We start from the raw sequence: 22,591 nt of genomic DNA, 5'->3' as shown, positions 1-22,591 counted from the left end.
CTCTACTACAATTGCCAGTTTGTTTACTCATTACAAGCATATTTTCCTTCGCATGCTACTTACAACAATTACTTCAAAATTCTTATAGATAATTCCAACTCAATCTCTATTAGTTGCCTTTTTCTGGGTTTGAATCACATTTCTTATTCTTCATATGTCTAGTAATTATGGACTATATCCAATATATTATGAAAGATATATTCCACAATGCTGATTTTAACTTAACAGTTTAACAGGGCAAATTCAAGCTCTAAACTCTGACCTCTGTGGTAAGAACATCTGATATCTCTTAAGTCCAAGTTCAGGGGAGAGTCTTATATTTGGATAGTATACACACAAAGGGTAAGTGCCCCCTATGTACTTCTCTCCTTCCCAGAGACTTCCTTCTATGTTCCAGCTGCTCTGTAGCCCTAAAACTCTTCTCTTTGATTTTTCAAACTTGTTAGAATATGGATATCTGTCTGTGGATACTTGCCCTCAGGCAAAAGTCTGTTAAATCCAGAATCTCAAGCAGTCCAATCTATTCATCTGCACACTGACTCCCCTCCTTTTTTGTGTGTGTGGGGGGAGTCCCTTTTTAGCCATTCCGTTGATTCTTTAAGTCATTTTTCCAGAGTTTGTGTTTTCTACTGGAGGGAAGTAGCGTAGCATTACAGAAAACAGAATTTTATTTTTTAAAATAATTTTATGACATTTCCTTTAAAACTTTCCCAGGCTGCCATAAAGTCAAAGTCAGGAATTCTCAAGTCATTTAGCTTTGGTAAAATTTGGGAAACATGTCAAATACATAAAAGCCATTGAATTATAACAGAACATTCTATAGGCACTTTAGAATTTCTCTTTTTTTGGCACATTACTCTAAATGGCAATTTTCTATTAGATTTAAACCAAAGGGCAAAAGCTTCCTCTTTTTTTTTTTTTTCCTTTGGTTGACTGGTTTTTGTTTTAGGGTTTTGGTAGGGCAAGTGAGGTTGTTTTTCATAATGTCTGCTTTGTATTACTCTTTATTAGAGAAAAATTACAGTAAACACAATGTGAAAGGAAAACATTCTTACAAAATGCAATTCCCATTAAACACTAGTAGTTCTAACCACTTATTTTGAAAAAAAAAATTAGAACTGAAACAAAGGAGAGAAAAGAAAGTTAGGAAAAGCTTCTGGTTGTAACTAAATATATATAAAGTCAGGATGAAGTAATTTCTGAGAGAGATACCAAGATCATTCCCTACCTTTTGACAGCTCCGGTCAATAGGATCCACTGGAGTAGATCTGGGATGGGTTACTCTAACATCATCTCTTCCACATTCCAGATTGGCCCATAATTCAGTTATAAGTGCATTAATAAATCCTAAGAAGAATTATTTTACATCATATTCACAGTATACTATTTCTTGGGATTATGGAGAAAGACATAATTATCCCTCTGACAAGACTGGTCCACAGTGACAACAAACACATACTTACATCTTGACCAAAAAGTAACCTCTAACCTTGGTAGAAATTGTATCTCCTACTGTTCACTATATCTATATTCATGATAACTCATTGTCATAAAACTGCATAATGACTAAATTCTGAGACACTATCTCCCTGGAGAACTGAATTTTGAGTCTTAGAATTTATCTCTTAGTCAATAACTTCTGAGCATGTTTTCCTGAAAAATAAGATTCACACTTTACTCTGCAAATGGGCCAACAATGAAAGGCAGCTGAAAGGTGGTATGTGTGTGTGCGTGTGCATGCATAGAGGAGCTATCAGGAGATCAGGAGACAGGGTAGGCACTTTAACAGTGTGTGTTCCTTATCCTAATATATATACTAATAAAACTTTTTTTGTAATTCTTATGCTTAAAACAATTCAATTTCACACAACTTTTGGCTCAACAGAGTTTAAATTCTCATGAGTAAGATACTATACATCTAAACGAAAGTGATTATTAAGGTTGATTATTAAATTTTTATGAAGAATCAAATTACATTAAAAAGTGTAAGACAGAACATCTAATCATAAAATCAGTAAGTTCATAATAATATCAGAGCAGAAAGGTTCCTGTGATATAAAAGAAAAAATACGGAATCTGAAATCAAGAATATCAGGGTTGAAATTATAAACCTGCCAGCTTAATAGTTGTATGTCCTTACACAAATGCCTTGACTTCTTAGAGCATCAGTTCCCCCTTTTGAAAATTGAATAGTGCTATATTTAAGGGTTGACATGAAGTATAAATGGGATTATATATGTAGAGTTACTAATATACTACCCTAAGACATCATAGAACTCAATCAGTGTTAGTCTTCTTTCCATTGCCCTGTAAAATAACTGATATCATGAGGCTTAGAAGCTTAATGACTTGGCCGACAGGGAAATCTGAGGTTAAATCTTGTCTCCAAATGCTTCCATTAATGTGCCTCTACTATGGCAATATATTAGATTGTATACCAAGTAGAAGAAGAAATAAGTTGTTCAGTTTATGACAACTTCTACCAAGAAACATGTTTCATAATATTCCAAATTAGCTTAGTCAAAATGTTTTTAAGATATATTGTAGTAAAATATTTTCATTTAAGGAGAGAATCAGTTGTGGTCAGTGATGTTATAATTCATCAACCCTAAGCTTTCAAAAATATAACCATAGAATCTCTATTAGAGGTATATCTTGTCTATGGTTCAGGGTTCAGATAACCTTAGATATATTAAGTTAGCAATGTTTAAACTTCTTAAAAATCCAATCCATAGTAGATAATACATACTGACTGCAAAGACAGTGGTGAAAACTAAGTGGTAAGAGGAACGCTTTTAAGAAGCAAAAGAGGAAGAAGGGAAATAAGGAAATGGGATATAAGTATGTATGCTGACTATTGTGGTTGTAAATTCTGAAGCATATACAGGCCACTAAAACTGAGCATTACGAAATCCTATAAGACTCAAAAAAGGAAAAAAGAACAAAGAAAGAAATCCTGTAAGATTCAGCTGTACTGAGAGTACAACATCCTTTTGATTTATAACATAAAGACAACTTCCTAAAGCATCAAGTACTTCTCAGTTTAATTCATTATGTTCCCTGTTCTCAAAAAAGAGAACAAGGCTGTGTGTACATATATCTTTCAAGAGAAAAAAAAAATCCTGTTGCAATTTCATGGAAGGGAAAAAAATAAAGGACACCCTGTAACTTTCCCTTACCTAAGGGAAAGTAACAGGAAAAAGAACTTTAGAGTAAATATCCTGAGAGCTCATCATGCCAGTTAAATTTTCCATTGGCCTGCTCGTTTTATTTAAAATAATCGGAATTCTAATTAAAAGGAAAACTTACCCGAACTTTGTAGTGCTATTGCACCTGCTGCTGTGGATGCCACTTGTGTTACCAAAACTCCATAGCCAAACTTTTTATGCCTGCTGATCTAACAACATAAGTAAGGAACAATGAAAAGCAGGAAAACATAAAATGCTAATACTTTATTCATACGTTACATGCAGAGTTACTGATTCTCCTTATTACAGTACTACACATTTTTTTCAGGTAAAGATAACTAGCAGCAAACACAAATCAGACACCCTATCAATGAGTTAATATTTTTGACAATCCTATTTCAGATATAGGTCCTGGCCCAGCCTTCAAATTAAGTAGATTTTTGCCTTGAATGAGTCACTTCTCTAGGTCTCAGTCTCTTCATACATAAAATAAGCAAGTTTGACCAGATGAAGATTAACATGCCTTCCGACTTTAAATTGTATTATTTTATTCCTTAGTTTAGTTCTTCGATAATAAATTTCCTCATTAATAAATCTGTATTGACTACCAGTTGAACTATACTTGTAAATAACCAAGAAGCTTTAAAAAATAATATCTTCTCAATGGTAATTATTTTTAGAGGAAATGTGATTTTTTTCTCCTTGTTACATATATATATATCACAAATACACATACACAAAGAATCCTCACCATTAACACACAGGTTTCTAAACAGTGCTATAGAAGACCTTGGATAATCTGTTATGTCCCAAAGAGAGTATTATACATATATTCATGGTAAAGCACAAAAATATCACTCTTGGCAGAAAACAGAATATAGAAATAATAAACATTAAAAAAAAATTCCTTCTCAGATCTTAGTTATGACCAGGTTGGCTAATAAAATGGCTGACTTCTAAACAAAGTTAACTAACCATCTATAATTTTTATTTTTTCAACATTCCATTAAAAGGATCTGTTTTAATCAAATTTGAAAAATATAAACTGTATGTTCAGATTTGAGGGCCAAAAAAAAAAAAAAAGTAGGAAGGAACTAAAAGATCATGGGAAAGAATTAGATTTCTTCAATTTTCTGCTATTCATGTCTTTATAAGTTTGCTTTCCTTTTCTAATTTTATTACTTATATTTTCTACTTTCCTTAATTTACCATACATTAGTTCTGTAGTTAGATGACACAGACGTAGAGAAATATGAATTTTTTTTCCTGCTTTCCCTCCTCTGTAATAACTCAAAAAACACCTTACACATCAGTCATCCCCACTGACTCTGCTGATTTTGATACTAGTAGCCACAGGAGCCTCCCAAATTCATATTAAGTACTGAAAAGGAAGAGGCAAAGCAAAACTTCAGAAAAGTTAGAGATGCTTGACTACAGTAAGACTTAACTTTCAGGAACACTGTTAAAGACAAGTTCTAGTCTTACTGCCTTCAGTAACTAGGTGTGAGCATTCACAGATCATTTTACAAAATGTGGGTCTCTACTTTTTCTTCAACAAAATTAAGAAATGGACTAGTAGCTTTCTTACAAGATACCAGAGACTCTAAATTTTCAAAAAACGTCCTGAATAGCATAAAGCATCATTAAAATATTGAATCATATTATAAGGTTGTGCATTACTGAGATTCAGGCAACAGTACCTTCTATTATAACCACCTGTGTGGTACAAAGGAAGGCTAGATTCTTTTAATATTCATAAATATTAAAACAATGACATCTAGTCTTAGATATACTATCACAGTAGCAAAAATTATGTATGCATAGTCTCAAGCATCTGAGAAAGAAAAATGTCTTTGAATTGCTTTAGTATTTTCAAAAATGTAAAAACAAAACAAAACAAACAAAAAAAACCCCACCCAAACGGTTAACTAAGTACACAAGGAGATTCAAACTCACCAGCAGAGAAATTCATATTAAAATGACAAATTCATTTATGAAAACTTAAAACTCCCAAGAAACTTAAATATTTACTATAGTCTGAATATTTGTGTCCCTATAAAATTCATATGTTGGAATCCTAAACCCCAAAGGTGATGTAGTGAATGGGACCTTGATTAGATCATGAGGCGGTTGAGTCCCCAAGAATAGGATTAGTACTCTTTCAAAAAAGATCCCAGAGAGCGCCTTAGCCCTTATCCATGTGAGGATACAATGACCATCTATGATCAGAAGAGGGCCCTCACCTGACCACACTGGCATCCTGATCGTGGACTTCCAGCTTCCAGAACTGTGAGCAATAAATGTGTGCTGTTTATAAACCACACAATCTATGGTTTTTTAACAGCCTAAATGGACTAAGACAATATTTGACAAGAAGTATCAACACCCCAAGATACTATACATATTAAACACATTAGCGTGGAAGCCAGGGGTAAAGGAATACATGCCAGGTGAAATGGAACTGTAAATGAGAAATGACAAGGGAATCAAATTAATCAAGACAGACATCTTACATGCACAGATGAGAAGAGATGCCATAAACTGAGGTATATAAATAAGTTCTCTATACTTGAGGTCCATTTAAATAAGAACAGTAAAAACACATCTGCACATATAAACCTACTATCATAAACCCATGAACTAATTTTCATATATTTTATTTGTGAAGGGATGCTCAGGGCTCTCCCTCATAAACCACCTACTTTTCCAGGCAAAAACTCTGAGTTACTTGTATTTTTACAGGTTTAAGCAAAAGCAGGAAATTAGAACTGAAGAACAAATAAAATGGTATTTACAACCTGGTAACCTAGTAACAGCAATATACAACAGCTGCCAGAAACAAAGAAGACACAATTTAAAAGCATACATATGATCCAAAAAGCCAAGAAGTTCAGGGATGTTTATGCTATCACAGCAAGAAGCAGAATACACCTCAATGAACTTCTGAGAAAGGACTAAATTATACTCAACATTTTAATAGTATCAGTAAAATCCCTCTATAAATATTTTTTTTTAATGTGAGGACTAAATTCTTATTAACATGTACATTTAAGCCCAATGAGGTTTCTCCCCTTCCTGAAATTCCATCCAGTTTAGTGTAACCAAATGTTTATTATATTTATAACACATCTGGATGGTTAAATGTATTTTTTCAATTCCATCTGGTTGCTTCCCATCCTGTAAACACATCCATAGATACCAACATCAACTCTAATGCTTTCCTGAAAAAATATCAAGTTAAATATTACAATGCTATATGGCTTTTTAATTGAGGTTCAATAACCTCTTCTGCAGAGAAGACAGAATGATGTTCTTAATAGCTTTTACAACAACAAAAATTCTTTTTGCCTATGGCAGATGGTAATTCATACCTGTAATTTTTTTGCATATCGGTTGAACATAAATGTCACACATTCATTGATGGCACCTGTTCTTTGAAGAAAGAGTAGTCCTTTGGGAGTGGCAGCAAAATTTAGTAAATCATCTAATAAATTCTCTTCCCAAGCCATACTGAAACAGGTAAAAGAAAGGTATGCATTTCATTATTACACTCAAAACTGAAAAGAAAGTAATTTCAGCTTAATACTACTAATAAACTTAGAGAGTACATACTGATGGCTAAGTATGCAGTTTAAGAAGTAAGATAAATAAAAAGTATGGTTTCCATGAGAGTGAGTTTTTATTATTATATTTTCATCCCAATAATTTTCTTTCACTTTAATCAAATGTTAACTACAGGTGTCAGCATTTTTATTACAGCTAGTTTCTCTCATCTTCACTTTAATTTCATTCTCTTCTCCTACCATAATTCTGCTGTGCATGAATCCCCAAGTCCCAACTCTCCATTATTTCCATACTTTCTTTTCATTACAGAGTATCTGTCTTTCAACTTTATAAGGCATATTAGGAACAGTACCTTTATTTTCATAGGTTTTTAATTTTACTTTTAGAGAATGACATTTTTTTCCTCAAAACACTTTTAAAAGGAATGACAGTAACATTCTCTTGAGAAAAATTCTGAAACATTCAGAAGACATAGTTAATAGGAGAGTCAGAGCAGGAAATACAGAAATGTAGGAGGGGATATGAGCACTTCATTTGGAGGTACCAAAAGGAGAAAATGTACTATGTACTCGATAGTCCTAGTTGTCTGGAAAGAAACTTTGCACACAAAAATAGGCAAAAAAACAATATCTACATGTATTAGTGAAATTGTGAGTATGGAGATGAATGCCATTTTCCCCCAAGAAAGTATCAGAAGTCTGTTTTGAAAAGGATTGTAAAGAAATGTGAAATTTAAAATTGAATAATTAGTTCATGTTTTGACATCTATCCCTCTATACCAATAACACAAAGCAATAGCCAAAGATATAACCATGTTTAAATAACAAATTCCACTATGGACAGAGAACAGAAATACAAAGAAATAGAACTCTACTTTTAATGTAAATGCAGGCAACAGAAACCAAATTTATTGTTCCAGTAGGATATAAAGGACTAACGGAATTACCTCTGAGACACAAGACTAGTGCTAGGCTCACTGCTTAAGACCTAAGACTGGATAAGACTAATAAAAATAATATATATTTAACTGAATTAAATTAAAATTTACATACGTAAAAAATATTACATATAGAGAAAATGTGAGAGAGGGGAGGAGCAAGATGGCAGAGGAATAAGAGACCTAAAATTCATCTGGTCCCAGGAATTCAGCTAGATAGTTATCAAACCATTCTGAACACCTATAAACTCAACAGGAGACCATAAGAAAAGAGTAGCAGCAATTCCATGAACAGAAAAGTAACCACTTTCTGGAGGATAGGACGTGCAGAGAAGTAAATCCAAGGTGATATTTGGGAAGACAGACACAGGGGTAGGCAGTGGCTAAGCAGGGAGTGGAACCTTCGCTGGGACAGTGTGGTCTCAGGACCCTAAAGGTCACAGAAAGACCATGGGTGCCTAAGTGTGGCAGAGCTCTCAAGTATCAGAGTGGGGAAGCCGGCTGCAAAGACAGAGCCAACTAATGGGCTCACAGCTTGGGGATGCGTTAAACCGTGATCAGCACAACAGTTGGGCCACTACTATTCGAGCAGGGACCCAACAAGCGGCAGATCAAGGGACACTCCCCTTCCTCCCCAGGGAGGATCAGCATAGGAGCACATCACAAGAATCTGCTTGGTTTGGAAACTCCAAACTATGGCATGTGCCAGAGACAGAAACGCTGGGTAAAAGGCCAGGTGAGCACCCAGTGAGGTGGGAGATCAAGGAGACAGGAATGACTGACTGCTTCTCTCAAAGGGTTCAGCAAGGAGTGGGGCCCAAGTTCTTGTCTCCTCCAGGACCAGAGATAATAGTAAAACTTACAAGTCTCAGAGACAAAGAGAAAATCCTGAAAACCCTTCAGGACAAGAAGTCTACAGCCTAGAATGGTAGAAACATTAGATTGACAGCAGGGCCAGAGACAGGGAGGCCGCCATTTTTATTCTCATTCTCCAAAGCTATATGGAAAGCTTTCTGGAAACAAAAGCTACCAAGAGCAACCCCAAGCAGATTAGTAAGCCTGGCCCCTACCAAGGGCAGTGCAGTTCCACCTAGGGCAAAGACATTAAGAATCAACGCAACAAGCCCCTCCCCAGAAGATCAGCAAGAAAATGCAGCCAAGACCAAGTTTACCCACCAATGATAACCGCAAAACTTCAGCACTAGGGGAATACAGCACATAGAATTCATGACTTTTTTCCTATGATCCTTTAGTCTTTTGAAGTTAATTTTTTAAATTTTATTTTATCTTTTTCTAGGTTTCATTTAATTTTTCTTCTTTCCTTTTTCAACCAACATCTTATCAATTCCTTTTTTAAACTCTTTTTAATTTTTCATTGTTACAGTCATATTTTATTTCTTTACTGTATTTAACCTTATTTTTTGTATATACATAATTTTTTCTTGCTTCAAAGATTTGGGATACAGATTCTTCTAACAGACCAAAATATACCTTAAATTTAGTGTATGGATTTGTTCAAGTTTCCCACCTGATCACATTCTCTCTTATTTTTTAAATTTTTTTCATTCCTTTTTGAACCAACCTATTTTATCAGTTCCTTTTCTAAAATCTTTTTTTTTCATTTTTATGGCAATATTCCATCCCTTCATCGCATTTTCCCTTATTTTTTTTTTTGTGTATATATATATATATATTTTTTTTTTCTTTCTTTAAACTTTTGGGAAGCAGCTTTTTCTAACAGAGTAACATACGCCCAAAATCTAGTGTATGGCTACGTTCTATTCCCCAGTATTATCATATTCTTTTTTTTTTTTTTTCCTTTCTTTTTGCCCCGATTTTGGATCTCTTGTTTAGTGTGTATTTTTCTGGGCCTGTTGTTACCCTTTTAGCATTTTATTCTCTCATTTATCTATTCTTCTCTGGACAAAGTGACAAATGAAAAAGCTCACCTCAGAAAAAAAAAAGAGAACAAGAGGCAGGACCAACTGGCAGGGACCTAATCAATATGGCCATTAGTAAGATGTAGAATCTAGAGTTCATAATAACAATTATAAAGATAATAGTTGGGCTTGAAAAAAGCATAAAAGATACTAAAGAATCCCCTTCTGAAGATATAAAAGAACTAAAATCTAACCAAGTTGAAATCAAAAAGGCTATTAACGACATGCAATAAAAAATGGAGGCACTAACTGCAGGATAAATGATATAGAACAACAAATGATGGAGAATAAAGAAGCTGAGATGAAAGAGAAGTGAACCATGAGGGGAGATTTGAGAGATAAGTGAAACCATAAGACAAAACAGTATTAGAATAATTGGGATCCAAGAAGAAGAAGAAAAACGGGGGGGGGGGGAATACTGGAGCAAATTATAGTGGAAAACTTCCCTAATTTGAGGAAGGAAGCAGACATCAAAATCCAAGAGGCACAGAGAACCCCTCTCAAAATCAATAAAAATAGATCAACACCCCATCATATAATAGTAAAACTTACAAGTCTCAGAAACAAAGAGAAAATCCTGAAAGCCCCTCAGGACAAGAAGTCTGCAACCTACAACAGTAGAAACATTAGACTGACAGACGACCTATCCACAGACATCTGGCAGGCCAGAAAGAACCGGCATGATATATTCACTAAATGAGAAAAATATGCACCCAAGAATACTATATCCAGCTAGGCTGGTTATAGAAGGAGAGAAAAAAAGAGGGAAAAAAAAAAAAAACAGAAGGAGAAAAAAAAAGCTTCCAGGACCAAAGGAAAAAAAAAAAAAAAAAAAAAACTAAAAGATTTGCGAACACCAAGTCAGCCCTATAGGAAATACTGAAAGGGGTCGTCTAAACAAAGAGAGAGCCCAAAAGTAACACAGATCATAAAGGAACAGAGATAATATACACTAACAGTCACCTTATAGGGAATGCAAGGACACTAAATTCATATCTTTTAATAGTTACCGTGAATATAAATGGGATAAATGTCCCAATCAAAAGACAGAGGGTATCAGATTGGATTAAAAAACAAGACCCATCAATACACTATCTGTAAGAGACTCATTTTAGACCCAAAGACACCTCAATATTGAAAGTGAGGGGATGGTAAACCATTTACCATGCTAATGTACATCAAAAGAGAGATGGGGTAGCAATCCTTATATCAGACACATTAGATTTTAAACCAAAACTATAGTAAGAGATGAGGAAGAACACTATATCATATTTAAGGAGTCTGTCCAACAAGAAGATCTTACCATTTTAAATATCTATGCCCCTAACATGGGCGTAGCCAATTATATAAGCCAGTTAATAACAAAATAAAAAAAAAAAAACAAAAAAAGAACAAAAAAAAGAACAAAAAAAAAAAAAAAACAAAATCAAAGAAACACATCAACAACAATAAAATAATAGTAGGGTAATTTAACACCACCTCACTGAAATAGACAGATCATCTAAGCAAAAGATCAACAAGGAAATAAGGCTTTAAATGATACACTGGACCAGATGGAAGTCACAGATATATTCAGAACATTCCATCTCAAAGCTACAGAATACACATTCTTTGCTAGTGTACATGTAAAATTCTCCAGAATAGATCACATCCTGGGTCACAAATTAGGTCTCAACTGGTACCAAAACATTGGGATCATTCCCTGAATATTTTTGGACCACAACGCTTTCAAACTAGAACACAAACACAAGAAGAAAGTTGGAAAGAACTCAAATACATGGAGGACAAAGAGCATCCTACTAAAGAATGAATGGGTCAACCAGGAAATTAAAGAAGAATGCCTAAAAATTCATGGAAACAAATGAATATGCAAACACAACTGTCCAAAATCTTGGGAATGCAGCAAAGGCAATCCTAAGAGGAAAATACATTGCAATACAAGCCTTTCTCAAGAAACAAGAAAGGTCTCAATTACACAACCTAACCCTGCACCTAAAGAAGCTGGTGAAAGAACAACAAATAAAGCCTAACCCCAGCAGGACAAGAGAAATAATAAAGATCGTGACAGATATCAATGAAATGAAACCAAAACAACAGTAGAACAGATCAGCGAAAGTAGGAACTGGTTCTTTGAGAGAATAAGACTGATAAACCCATGGCCAGACTTATCAAAAAGGAAAGGACCCAAATTGATAAAATCATGAATGAAAGAGGAAAGATCACAACCAACACTAAAGAAATACAAACAATAACAAAAACATATTATGAGCAACTATACGCCAGCATATTAGGCAATACGGAAGAAATGGATGCATTCCTAGAGACATATAAACTACCAAAACTGAATCAGGAAGAAATTGAAAACCTGAACAAACCTATAACCAGTAAAGAAATTGAAGCAGTCTTTAAAAATCTCTCAAGAAACAAGAGCTCAGGGTCAGATGGCTTCCCAGGAGAATTCTAACAAACATTTAAAGAAGAATTAATACCTATTCTCTTGCAAGTGTTCCAAAAAACAGAAATGGAAGGAAAACTTCCAAACTCATTTTATGAGTCCTACAGACCTTGATCCCAAAACCAGACAAAGACCCCATCAAAATGTAGAATTACAGGGGCACCTGGGTGGCTCAGTGGGTTAAGCCTCTGCCTTTGGCAGAGGTCATGATCTCAGGGTCCTGGGATCGAGCCCCACATCAGGCTCTCTGCTCGGCAGGGAGTCTGCCTCCCTTCCTCTCTCTCTGCCTGCCTCTCTGCCTACTTGTGATCTCTGTCTATCAAATAAATTAATAAAATCTTTAACAACAACAACAAAAAAGGAGAATTACAGACCAATATCCTGATGAACACAGATGCAAAAATTCTCACCAAAATACTAGTCAATAGGATCCAACAGTACATTAAAAGGATTACTCACCACAACCACATGGGATTTATTACTGGCTGCAAGGATGGTTCAACATCCACAAATCAATCAATGTTATACAATATACTAATAAAAGAAAGAACAAGAACCATATGATACTCTCAATAGATGCTGAGAAAACATTTGACCAAGTACAGCACCCTTTCTTATGAAAATTCTTCACAGTGTAGGGACAGTGGGTACGTACCTTAATATCACAAAAGCCATCTATGAAAAGCCTAAGCAAATACCACTCTCAATGGGGAAAAACAGAGATTTTCCCCTAAGGTCAGGAACACAGTAGGAATGTCCACTTTCACCACTGCTATTCAACATAGTACTAGAAGTCCTAGCCTCAGCAATCACACAACAAAAACAAATAAAAGGCACCAAATCAGCAAAGAAGAAGTCAAACTCTCAATCTTTATAGACGATATGATACTTCACATGGAAAATCCAAAAGACTCCACTCCAAAACACTAGAACTCATACAGGAATTCAGGAACTCAGTAAAGTATCAGGATATAAAATCAATGCACAGAAATCAGTTGTATTTCTATATAACAACAGAACAGAAAAAAGAAATTAAGGAGTCAATTCCATTTACAACTGCACCTAAAACTGTAATATACCTAGGAATAAATCTAACCAAAGAGGCAAAGAATCTGTAGTCAGAAAACTATAGAATAGTCATGAAAGAAATTGAGGAAGACACAAAGAAATGGGAAAACGTTCCATGTTCATGGGTTGGAAGAACAAATATTGTGACAATGTCTATGCTACCTAGAGCAATCTATGTGTTTAATGCAATCCCTACCAAAATACCACCAACTTTTTTCAAAGAAATGGAATAAATAATCTTAAAATTGGAACTAGAAAAGACCCCAAACATCCAGAAGAATACTGAAAAAGAAAACCAAAGATGGCAGCATCACAATTCCAGACTTCAAGTTCTATTACAAAGTTGTCATCATCAAGACAGTATGGTACTGGCACAAAAACAGACACACAGATCAATGGAACAGACTAGAGAGCCCAGAAATGGACCATCAAATCTATGGTAAACCAAACTTCAACAAAGCAGGAAAGAATGTCCAATGGAAAAAAGGTGATCTCTTCAACAAATGATGTTGCAGAAATTGGGACAGCCACATGCAGAATGAAACTGGACCACTTCCTTAGACCACACACAAAAACAGACTCAAAATAGAAGAAAGACCTGAACATGAGACAAGAATTCATCAAAATCCTTGAGGAGAACACAGGCAGCAACCTCTTTGACCTCAGCTCCAACAACTTTTTCCTAGACACATCACTAAAGACAAGGGAAGCAAGGGCAAAAACGAACAACTGGGACTTCATCAAGATAAAAAGCTTTTACACAGCAAAGGAAACAATCAACAAAACCAAAAGACAACTGACAGAATGGGAGAAGACATTTGCAAATGACATATCAGATAAAGGGTTAGTATCCAAAGTATCCAAATCTATAATGAACTTATCAAACTCAACAGCCAAAGAACAAATAATCCAATCAAGAAATGGGCAGAGGACATGAACAGACATTTCTGCAAAGACGACATCCAAATGACCAACGGACACATGAAAAAGTGCTCAACATCGTTTGGCATCAAGGAAATACAAATCAAGACCTCAATGAGATACCACTAGTCAGAATGGCTAAAATTAACAAGTCAGGAAACTACAGGTGTGGCAAGGATGCAGAGAAAGGTGAAGAGAAAGGGAACCCTCCTACACTGTTGGTGGGAATGCAAGCTAGTGTGGCCACTCTGGAAAACAATATGGAGGTTCCTCAAAGAGTTGAAAATAGAACAACCCTACGACCCAGTAATTGCACTATTGGGTATTTACCACAAAGATACAAAGGTAGTGATATGAAGGGGCACATGCACCCCAATGTTTACAGCAGCAATGTTTACAATACCCAATCTATGGAAAGAGCCTAGGAGTCCATCAACAGATGAATGGATAAAGAAGATGTGGTATATATATACACAGTGGAATATTACATAGCCATCAAAAATGAATTTTTTTTTTCCATTTCAAAAATGAAATCGCCATTTGTGACGATATGGATGGAACAAGAGGGTATTATGCTAAGTGAAATAAGTCAATCTGAGAAAGACAATTATCAGATGATCTCACTGATATGAGGAATTTGAGAAACAAGACAGAGGATCACAGGGGAAGGGAGGGAAAAATGAAACAAGATGAAACCAGAGAGGGAGACAAACTATAAGAGACTCTTAGTCTCAGGAAACAAAATGAGGGTTGCTGGAGTGGAGGGGGGCGGGAGGGATGGGGTGGCTGGGTGATGGACACTGGGGAGGGTATGTGCTATGGTGAGCACTGTGAATTGTGTAAAATTGATGAATCACAGACTATACCCTTGAAACAAATAACATATGTTAATTAAAATAAAATAAAATAGTATTACATATAATGAAATGCTTCTGTATGTATAACTCAGGCTCTAAAAGTGGGGCTTTGACAAGCCATAAGCCTAGGGCAACGGGAAACCACAGACAGAGCCTCATTTCTAGAAATGAGCACATGATCAATTTATTTTTTAGTTCTTTAGTTCTATCTGTGATATTTACATCATCACTGACAGGAGCCTCAAAATTCCAATACAATATTTATTTAAAATATGACCATAAAAATAAAAAACAAACTGAACAGGAAGAAATGAACAGAAAAACATAAGTAGGGAGAAACAGTAAGAGAAGAGGGGAAAAGTAGGGAAGGAAACAAACAAAAAAAGATTCTCTTAATTCCACTACTAGGTATTTACCCAAAAAACACAAAAACACTAATTTAAAAAGATATATACCCTATGTTTATAGCAGCATTATTTATAATACTAAACAGACAAGCAGCTAAAGTGTCCATCATTAGACGAATGAAGAAGAGGTGGTATGTATATAAGTGTGCATGTGTGTGGTGTGTGTATATATACATATGTGTGCACACACACACACATAATGGAATAGTACTTAGCCATAAAAGAGAATTAAATCATGCTATTTGCAATAACATGGATGGAATTACAGAGTATAATGCTAAGTGAAATATGAAAGTTGGAAAAAGACAAATGCCACGTAATTTTGCTCATATGTGGAATTTAAGAAACAAAACAAATGAAAAAGGACAAACCAAAAAGCAGACTCTTAACTCTAGAGAACAAGCAGATAGTTACCAGAGGGGAGGTGGGTGGGGTAATGGGTGAAATAGCTGAAGGGATTTAAGAGTACATTTACTCAGAGTACTGAGTGATGTATGGAATTGGTAAATCACTATACTGAATACCTTAAACTAATATAACACTTACTATATGTTAATTAAACTGGAATTTTTTTTAAAAAGGAAAAGAAACATATTAGGAATCTGCTATGTACTGGCATTAGGATACTCTAGTTAACTAACACAGATGGTTTTACACTCAAGTTTAACCAAATTATGAAGAAGCAAGTAATGTCTATCTCATACTGACTTCCCAATTAACACAAAAGAACAAGAGACATTCAACTCTATGAGCTAACTGAACTCTAATGATGTAAATGAAATTAATAGTTCTGACTCTATACATTATCAAAAACTCTATAAAATCCTTTATTTCTAAAACTTTAATATCATATTTTGAGAGACCCTCCCTTTCCCCCAGAATCAAGTTTCTACATGAAGCACATTCCCCAGTTTAACACTGCTTGGCCCTCCTAATCATTAACTCCTCCCCTAGAAGGGACTCCGGAGATTGGCGGAATAACCTCAGCATGCCTAGCTAAGCAATGCCTCTCTCTCAGTCTACGTGTTTGTGATCCAGCAACCTGAAGGAAACACACATTCTGCTCTGTTCTACTATGTAGTTAAGTTTGACCTCTGTAAGCTCTGCTTTAGAGGGAAGCCTACAGCTGTCCAAGGCCAATGTGACAAAAGGGTAAATCTAATTCTTGAGATTTTAGGACCCTTCTGTTATTCAGTGTTTTGATTTGTTTGACTTCTTTATCATTACTACTTGGTTCAGAACTCCAGAGGGAAGGAGTGGCATATAATTTATTAGCTCCTTCACACTTTAACTTCAGAATCTAAAAATATCACTGAGAGTAAAATGTATTAACTACATTAATCATGTTCCCTCTTCTAGTCTATTGACCATACTATTTCTTCCATCTGATATAATGTTCAGTATTTAGTCAATTAATATCTATTCTCTTTAACTTCTATGGAAAGTGGAGTTCTTATGGAAAGATTTCCCCACAACTTCTTTTTTTTTTTTTTTTTTTTTTTAAGATTTATTTATCTGACAGAGAGAAATCACAAGAGAGGCAGGCAGAGAGAGAGGAAGGGAAGCAGGCTCCCTGCTGAGCAGAGAGCCCGATGCGGGACTCGATCCCAGGACCCCGAGATCATGACCTGAGCCGAAGGCAGCGGCTTAACCCACTGAGCCACCCAGGCGCCCCTTCCCCACAACTTCTTATGGAAAGATTCCCCCACAAGGTGCCTCTCAATGGATCCCACATGGCCCCACGATATAAATTTAGCATACTATATTGCCATGTTGTATTTATTTATTCTACACGACACAATAAGCTCTTAAGGCATACAGGTATCCCCAGAAGTCAAAGCACTTGGTCCAACATATAGTGGAATGAATTAGAAAATGAATGCATAAAATGAAATGAAAAATGACAAATCATAGAAGATTTCAAAGAAAACAGATCTGGGGTGCCCAGGTGGCTCAGTCAGTTAAGCGGCTGCCTTAGCCTCAGATCATGGTCTCAGGGTCTTGGGATGGAGCCCACGTCAGTCCTCCTACTTAATGGGGAGTCTGCTTCTCCCTCTGCCACACCCACCACCCATCTCCATTCCTGTGTTCCCTCTCTCTCTTAAATACATAAATAAAATCTTTTTAAAAAAAGAAAAGAAAAGAAAACAGATCTAACAATTACCTCAAAAATTGCAGAAATGTTCTCCCTTCCTCTCCCCCCTCACACAAAATGGCAATGGATTTAAGTTTGTGACAACTATCAGTAAAAATTTTAGCTGATTTTTAGAGAAGAATTAACTTATTTGTTAAACCATTACACTGTTAAGGAAATGAAAAAGGCTTTTTGTTTGACTTCTTTAAACTGTATCTACCTGAAATGCTATTTTTTAACTTTTCTTAAAATATCCCTTAAAGCAAGTATAGTAAGTAATGCTAGATATAAGGTACAGGCATAACATGATCTTTAAAGTTCCCCCACATGTAATTTTCCTGAATCCTATACATATACATTTACCTTCCTGTATTTTCTTTTTTTAGTTTTTATTTCAATCCAATTAACTAACGTACAGTGTGATATTAGTTTCAGGTACATTTTTGCTATACTATTCAATTACATTCTCATTTAAATTATTTCAGCAAATGTAGAAAAACAGCTAAGTTTAGTCAATTGTGCTTACATGTTTTGGGATTCCTGGTTTATCGAAGAAACAGAGTCCAAACCCTTTACTGGAGTAGGAATTCTTTCTGATAGCAAACTTGTCTAAAATACAACAGATAACATTATTTTTTATTTACAGCATTATTCATAAGATCTCATGATACATTTTTACAGTTGATCCTTAATATAATTAAAATTAAATTACCTTCAAATTTTAAGTTATTTGGTTTTTAATTAAATGTTTTCTAAATGTATTTTTAAATGAAGTATATAAATGTGGGGGAAAAAAGGCTTAGTACTGAAACATACTACATTTGACTCTTTCTACACTATGATCTCCAGTGTCCGAAACAAAGCCCCAGCTGTCCATAAAAATCACTCAGAAATAGCTCCCGAAAAAGAATGTCAGTTTATACAAAGATAATTATCTAACGTCTCTCCTACCAGAAGAAAAGACTTTGAAGTGCCAGTTTGGTCCTAGAACTTTGCCCTCGTAGGAAATGAGGTGAAGTCATCCTGTACCAAATTAAAAAGCATTATGTTCCCTAGAGTACTGTGATGCTAAGAAAATCATATTTGCCCCAGTAAAAGATTTAAACTGCATGACAATAGTGACTATATTTGAAATAAAGATTTGCAGAGAGGAATAAAAGATTGAAATTTCTTACCTTCTTCCATGCCTTTGCTATAGACTCATGCAAACAATAAGGAATTAACACCTGTAAGCCTTCACATGTACCATATATTTGACGACACACAGAAATAAAAGCTCCTTTAACCACAGGCAACATTTCCGATCCAGAAAAAAGAGAAATATCTTCATCAAGAAGTTTTTTTGAAAATTGGGCAATTATATGAGCACCTGTAGGGCTAAAACACAACAGACTAAAAGTGATTCCAAGGTTATAAATCATAACCTCTTAAAGTACTACCAAAAAGTCTAGCCATATCACAAACTGCATTTGCTCGGCTCCTCTTTAGTTCTCTAGCTATTCTCTAACATGTCAACATTCCTGTTCCCACACATGTATAGGTAACTGTCTAATAAGGAGAGCACTTTCAGGAGATAAGAGGAAGGAATACACAGATAGGAAAAAGCCAAATTATACACTTAAAAAGCTGTAGACATCATGGGCTCAGAGCCATATGTAACTTCACTTGATTGTAGTTAAAACATAATTCTAGGTTTCCATGTCATTAATGGACATAGCTCCTTTATTTCAGAGGCTGGGACACTTTAATAGTAATAATAAGAAAATTATAGTAAATACTTAATATTCCAGGCATTGTTCTAAGTATTTTAGATGTATTAACTCATTTAATCCTCACACTAACCCTATGAAGTAGATATATTCTTCATTTTTTAAACAGGTAATGTAGTTAAAGCTTACAGGAGTTAAATAACTTGAAAAATATCATATAGCTATTAAGAAGCAGAGCCAGGACTCAAACCCAGCGTATCTAGCTCCAGAGCAGCACACTTTACAGTTAGCTGTGGATAGGACAGGGCACTGACTCTCCATGTATCCCTCCACCCATCTTCCACAGTTACAACATTTTGCCAGTCTTATTTTATCTATTCCCTGACCTTTGCCTCTGCCCACCTCTACTGGAATATTATAGGTTAAATGTCAGGCGGTGATTGAAGTTTCTATGTGACATGCCAACACCCCAACTAACAAAACTATAATTTTTAATATTATCTGATAATCCGCCCATATCAAGATTCTCCTGATTAGGTGCTCTTATAACAGATTTGCATAAATCAAAATTCAAACAAGTTCCACAGAATACATTAAGTTACTGTGATCATTTAGGCCCCCTCTTTTCTTTTATAACCATACCATTAATTTGGAGAAGTGACGTATTTTTCCTATCCATTCTTTATTTGCATAATTGCTTCACCATGCTGTCATTTAATGTGTTCCTCTACTTTTCCATATTTCCTATAAATTGATAATTATATCTAGAGGTTTAAAGTTGAATTTCTTTTTTCTTGGCCGAACAACTTCATAAGTGGTTGCTATTGTGTACCTTCTACTGCATCATTTCATTAGACACAGATCTGGTTGTCCTACTTTTAATAGTACTAAAAAATCAACTGTCAGATGGTATGAGCCTGAACTCTCCAGTGGGAAGTACTCCCCACATCAAGCCTTTCACCTAATGGTTTTAGCACCAATTCATGATGATTTCCTAAATCAACTATTTCATTAGGAGTTACCAAATGATGATTTTCAATTTTTTCTATAAAGAACTTTATCCTCAGTAACTTAAGAGTTACATTAAAATACAGTTTGTACAGGGGCACCTGGGTGGCATAGTCAGTTGTGTCCAACTCTTGGTTTCAGCTCAGGTCAGGAGATGGAGCCCTGCATTGTGCTCCAAGCTCAGCACAGACTCAGCCTAAGATTCTCTCTCACTCTCTAACTCTGCCCCTCCCACTCATACTCATGCTTGAGTATTCACTCTAATCAATAAAAAAAAAAAACTTTTAAAAAAATAGAGTTTGACAGGAAATTGAAAAAAAGAATCTGAACATTTTTAATCAATTTGCAAAATGATGAGCTGGTGTCTTCACAACCTCAATGGGTAACTGACAAGGTTTTTGGTTTGGGTTTTTTTTTTTAATTTTAGTGTATTTTTAAAATCATTTTTGTCTGCTTTATGTATGTCAATCATTAAAATCTTTTTTTTTTTTTTTTAAGATTTATTTATTTGACAGAGAGAGACACAGCAGAAGAGAGAACACAGGCAGGGGGAGTGCGAGAGGAAGAAGCAGGCTTCCTGCCAAGCGGGGAGCCCGATGCAGGGCTCAATCCCAGGACTCCGGAATCATGATCCGAGCCGAAGACTGAGCCACCCAGGTACCCCTAAAGTCATTTTTTTAACCCTCAAATTATCTACCTTAAACCAGTAAGAGGCCCCTTCTGGTAGCCTGGGGTACTTTTGACACTATGTCTTTAGTCTTAGATAATTTCCTTACTATCTAGAATGGTGAGATATCTCGGGATCACCTTGCATATTTCCCAGCCCAATCCAGAAACAACTACCTTCAAGGATCCCTTCCTCCTTTTGTAAGATAAAACAACAATAACAAGCACTGGGTGTTGTGCAAAAAGAATGAATACTGTTATGCTGAAAAAATAAATAAAATGGAAAAAAAAATTAAAAAAAAAAAAAAGAATAGCAAATCTTACCACTGTCCTACCCTGAAAACAACAATAACAAAAATTCAGATATTTAGAGACCAAAACCTGGGTGCCAACTCATTGCTAAGGGGTTGTCATTACTTGTAGGTCTCTTTAGTGGTAGTTCTGAGAAAAGCATGAGAAAAATAAATTAATACTTATATTTCCATTATGAATTTAAAATTCAAGTTTCACTTCTTTAATTCTATTTTCTAATTCCTTATGATGCTCATTATTTATTTGCTTTATTTTAGAGTATGTTCATAATAGTTTCAAAACATACTGATAGCAGTTTAAGATTACTTTAAGAATTTTTTCTTTTCGGGGTGCCTGGGTGGCTCAGTGGGTTAAAGCCTCTGCCTTCGGCTCAGGTCATGATCCCAAGGTCCTGGGTTCGAGCCCCACATCGGGCTCTCTGCTCAGCAGGGAGCCTGCTTTCTCCTCTCTCTCTCTCTCTCTCTCTCTCTCTCTGCCTGCCTCTCTGCCCACTTGTGATCTCTGTCAAATAAATAAATAAAATCTTTAAAGAAAAAAAAAAAAGAATTTTTTCTTTTCTTTCAACCTTATGATGTACCCCACTAGAAATGTTCAAATCAGGTCACTTGAGGTAATTCTTTCCTCTGCATTGCTAGGTCACTAACTTGTTTGGTGGTTAAATTCAGTTATTCCCATTTGTCTGAATTTCTTTGAAATGTGAATTTTTCTTTTTTACTTAACTAATACATTTAGCATATAAAACAGCTACATGATTCTGAAGTCAAATTTAGGTACAATGGAGGTATAACCCATATATCGTCCATCTCTACTTCCCTATCCACATGTTCTTCTCTCTTCCTCTAAAACTTCCTTTTCAGTTCACCCTTTTACCACTCATTTTGAAAAATATTAGTATTTTATTTATTCATATTCCCTCCTATTATATAAAAGGTAGCATTCAAAAACATCCTTTTGTGTTTCATTTGTTCACTTAGATATCCTGAAGATAACTCTGCAGCAATACATATAAAAATTCCATGTTCCCATTGCACAGCTGCTAAGTGCTCCTTTGTGCAAACAGAATTTAATCAATCAGCCTCTTGTTATTGGAAATTTGAGATGATTCCTGTCTTTTACCAATATAAATAATTAATCAGAAACAACCATAGCACAATGGTGATTCAAAAGAAACTTATAGTTAATGTCTTATCTGTTTAATGTAATCTGTCTAATCTGTTCAAGGTAAGGGAAACTAATGAATTGTTGAACACATCAAAAACTAATAATGTACTATAAATTGGCTAACTGAATATAATAAAAAAATTTTTATAATTTTAAAAAATTAAAAACTTAGAAATACTAATGACTGGGGAAAAATTCACTACATAACTAACTGCATGTCTATATAGCAAAAAAAAAAAAAAACACTGAAATAGGGAAGTGATA

The 22,591-nt window shown here is 35.1% G+C and overlaps 1 protein-coding gene across 5 annotated transcripts in view; it reads right to left on the bottom strand.

The window, feature by feature from the left end:
- TBC1D32 (TBC1 domain family member 32) overlaps positions 1-22,591 on the bottom strand; it is a 229,233-nt gene that overhangs the window by 146,344 nt on the left and 60,298 nt on the right. For 4 of the 5 annotated variants that reach the window (XM_046005958.1, XM_046005961.1, XM_046005960.1 and 1 more), the window contains 5 exons: positions 18,647-18,848; positions 17,998-18,080; positions 6,560-6,698; positions 3,310-3,397; positions 1,229-1,347 (listed from right to left, as the gene is read on the bottom strand). In XM_046005958.1, the coding sequence (XP_045861914.1) occupies positions 1,229-1,347; positions 3,310-3,397; positions 6,560-6,698; positions 17,998-18,080; positions 18,647-18,848 (631 nt within the window). The remainder of the gene's footprint in view (positions 1-1,228; positions 1,348-3,309; positions 3,398-6,559; positions 6,699-17,997; positions 18,081-18,646; positions 18,849-22,591) is intronic. The other variant, XM_046005963.1, reaches the window with a different exon arrangement.

This window comes from Meles meles, chromosome 5, assembly GCF_922984935.1.
Source record: "Meles meles chromosome 5, mMelMel3.1 paternal haplotype, whole genome shotgun sequence".
NCBI classification, from domain to species: Eukaryota; Metazoa; Chordata; class Mammalia; order Carnivora; family Mustelidae; genus Meles; species Meles meles.
This window is presented reverse-complemented; position numbering and strand designations above follow the sequence as displayed.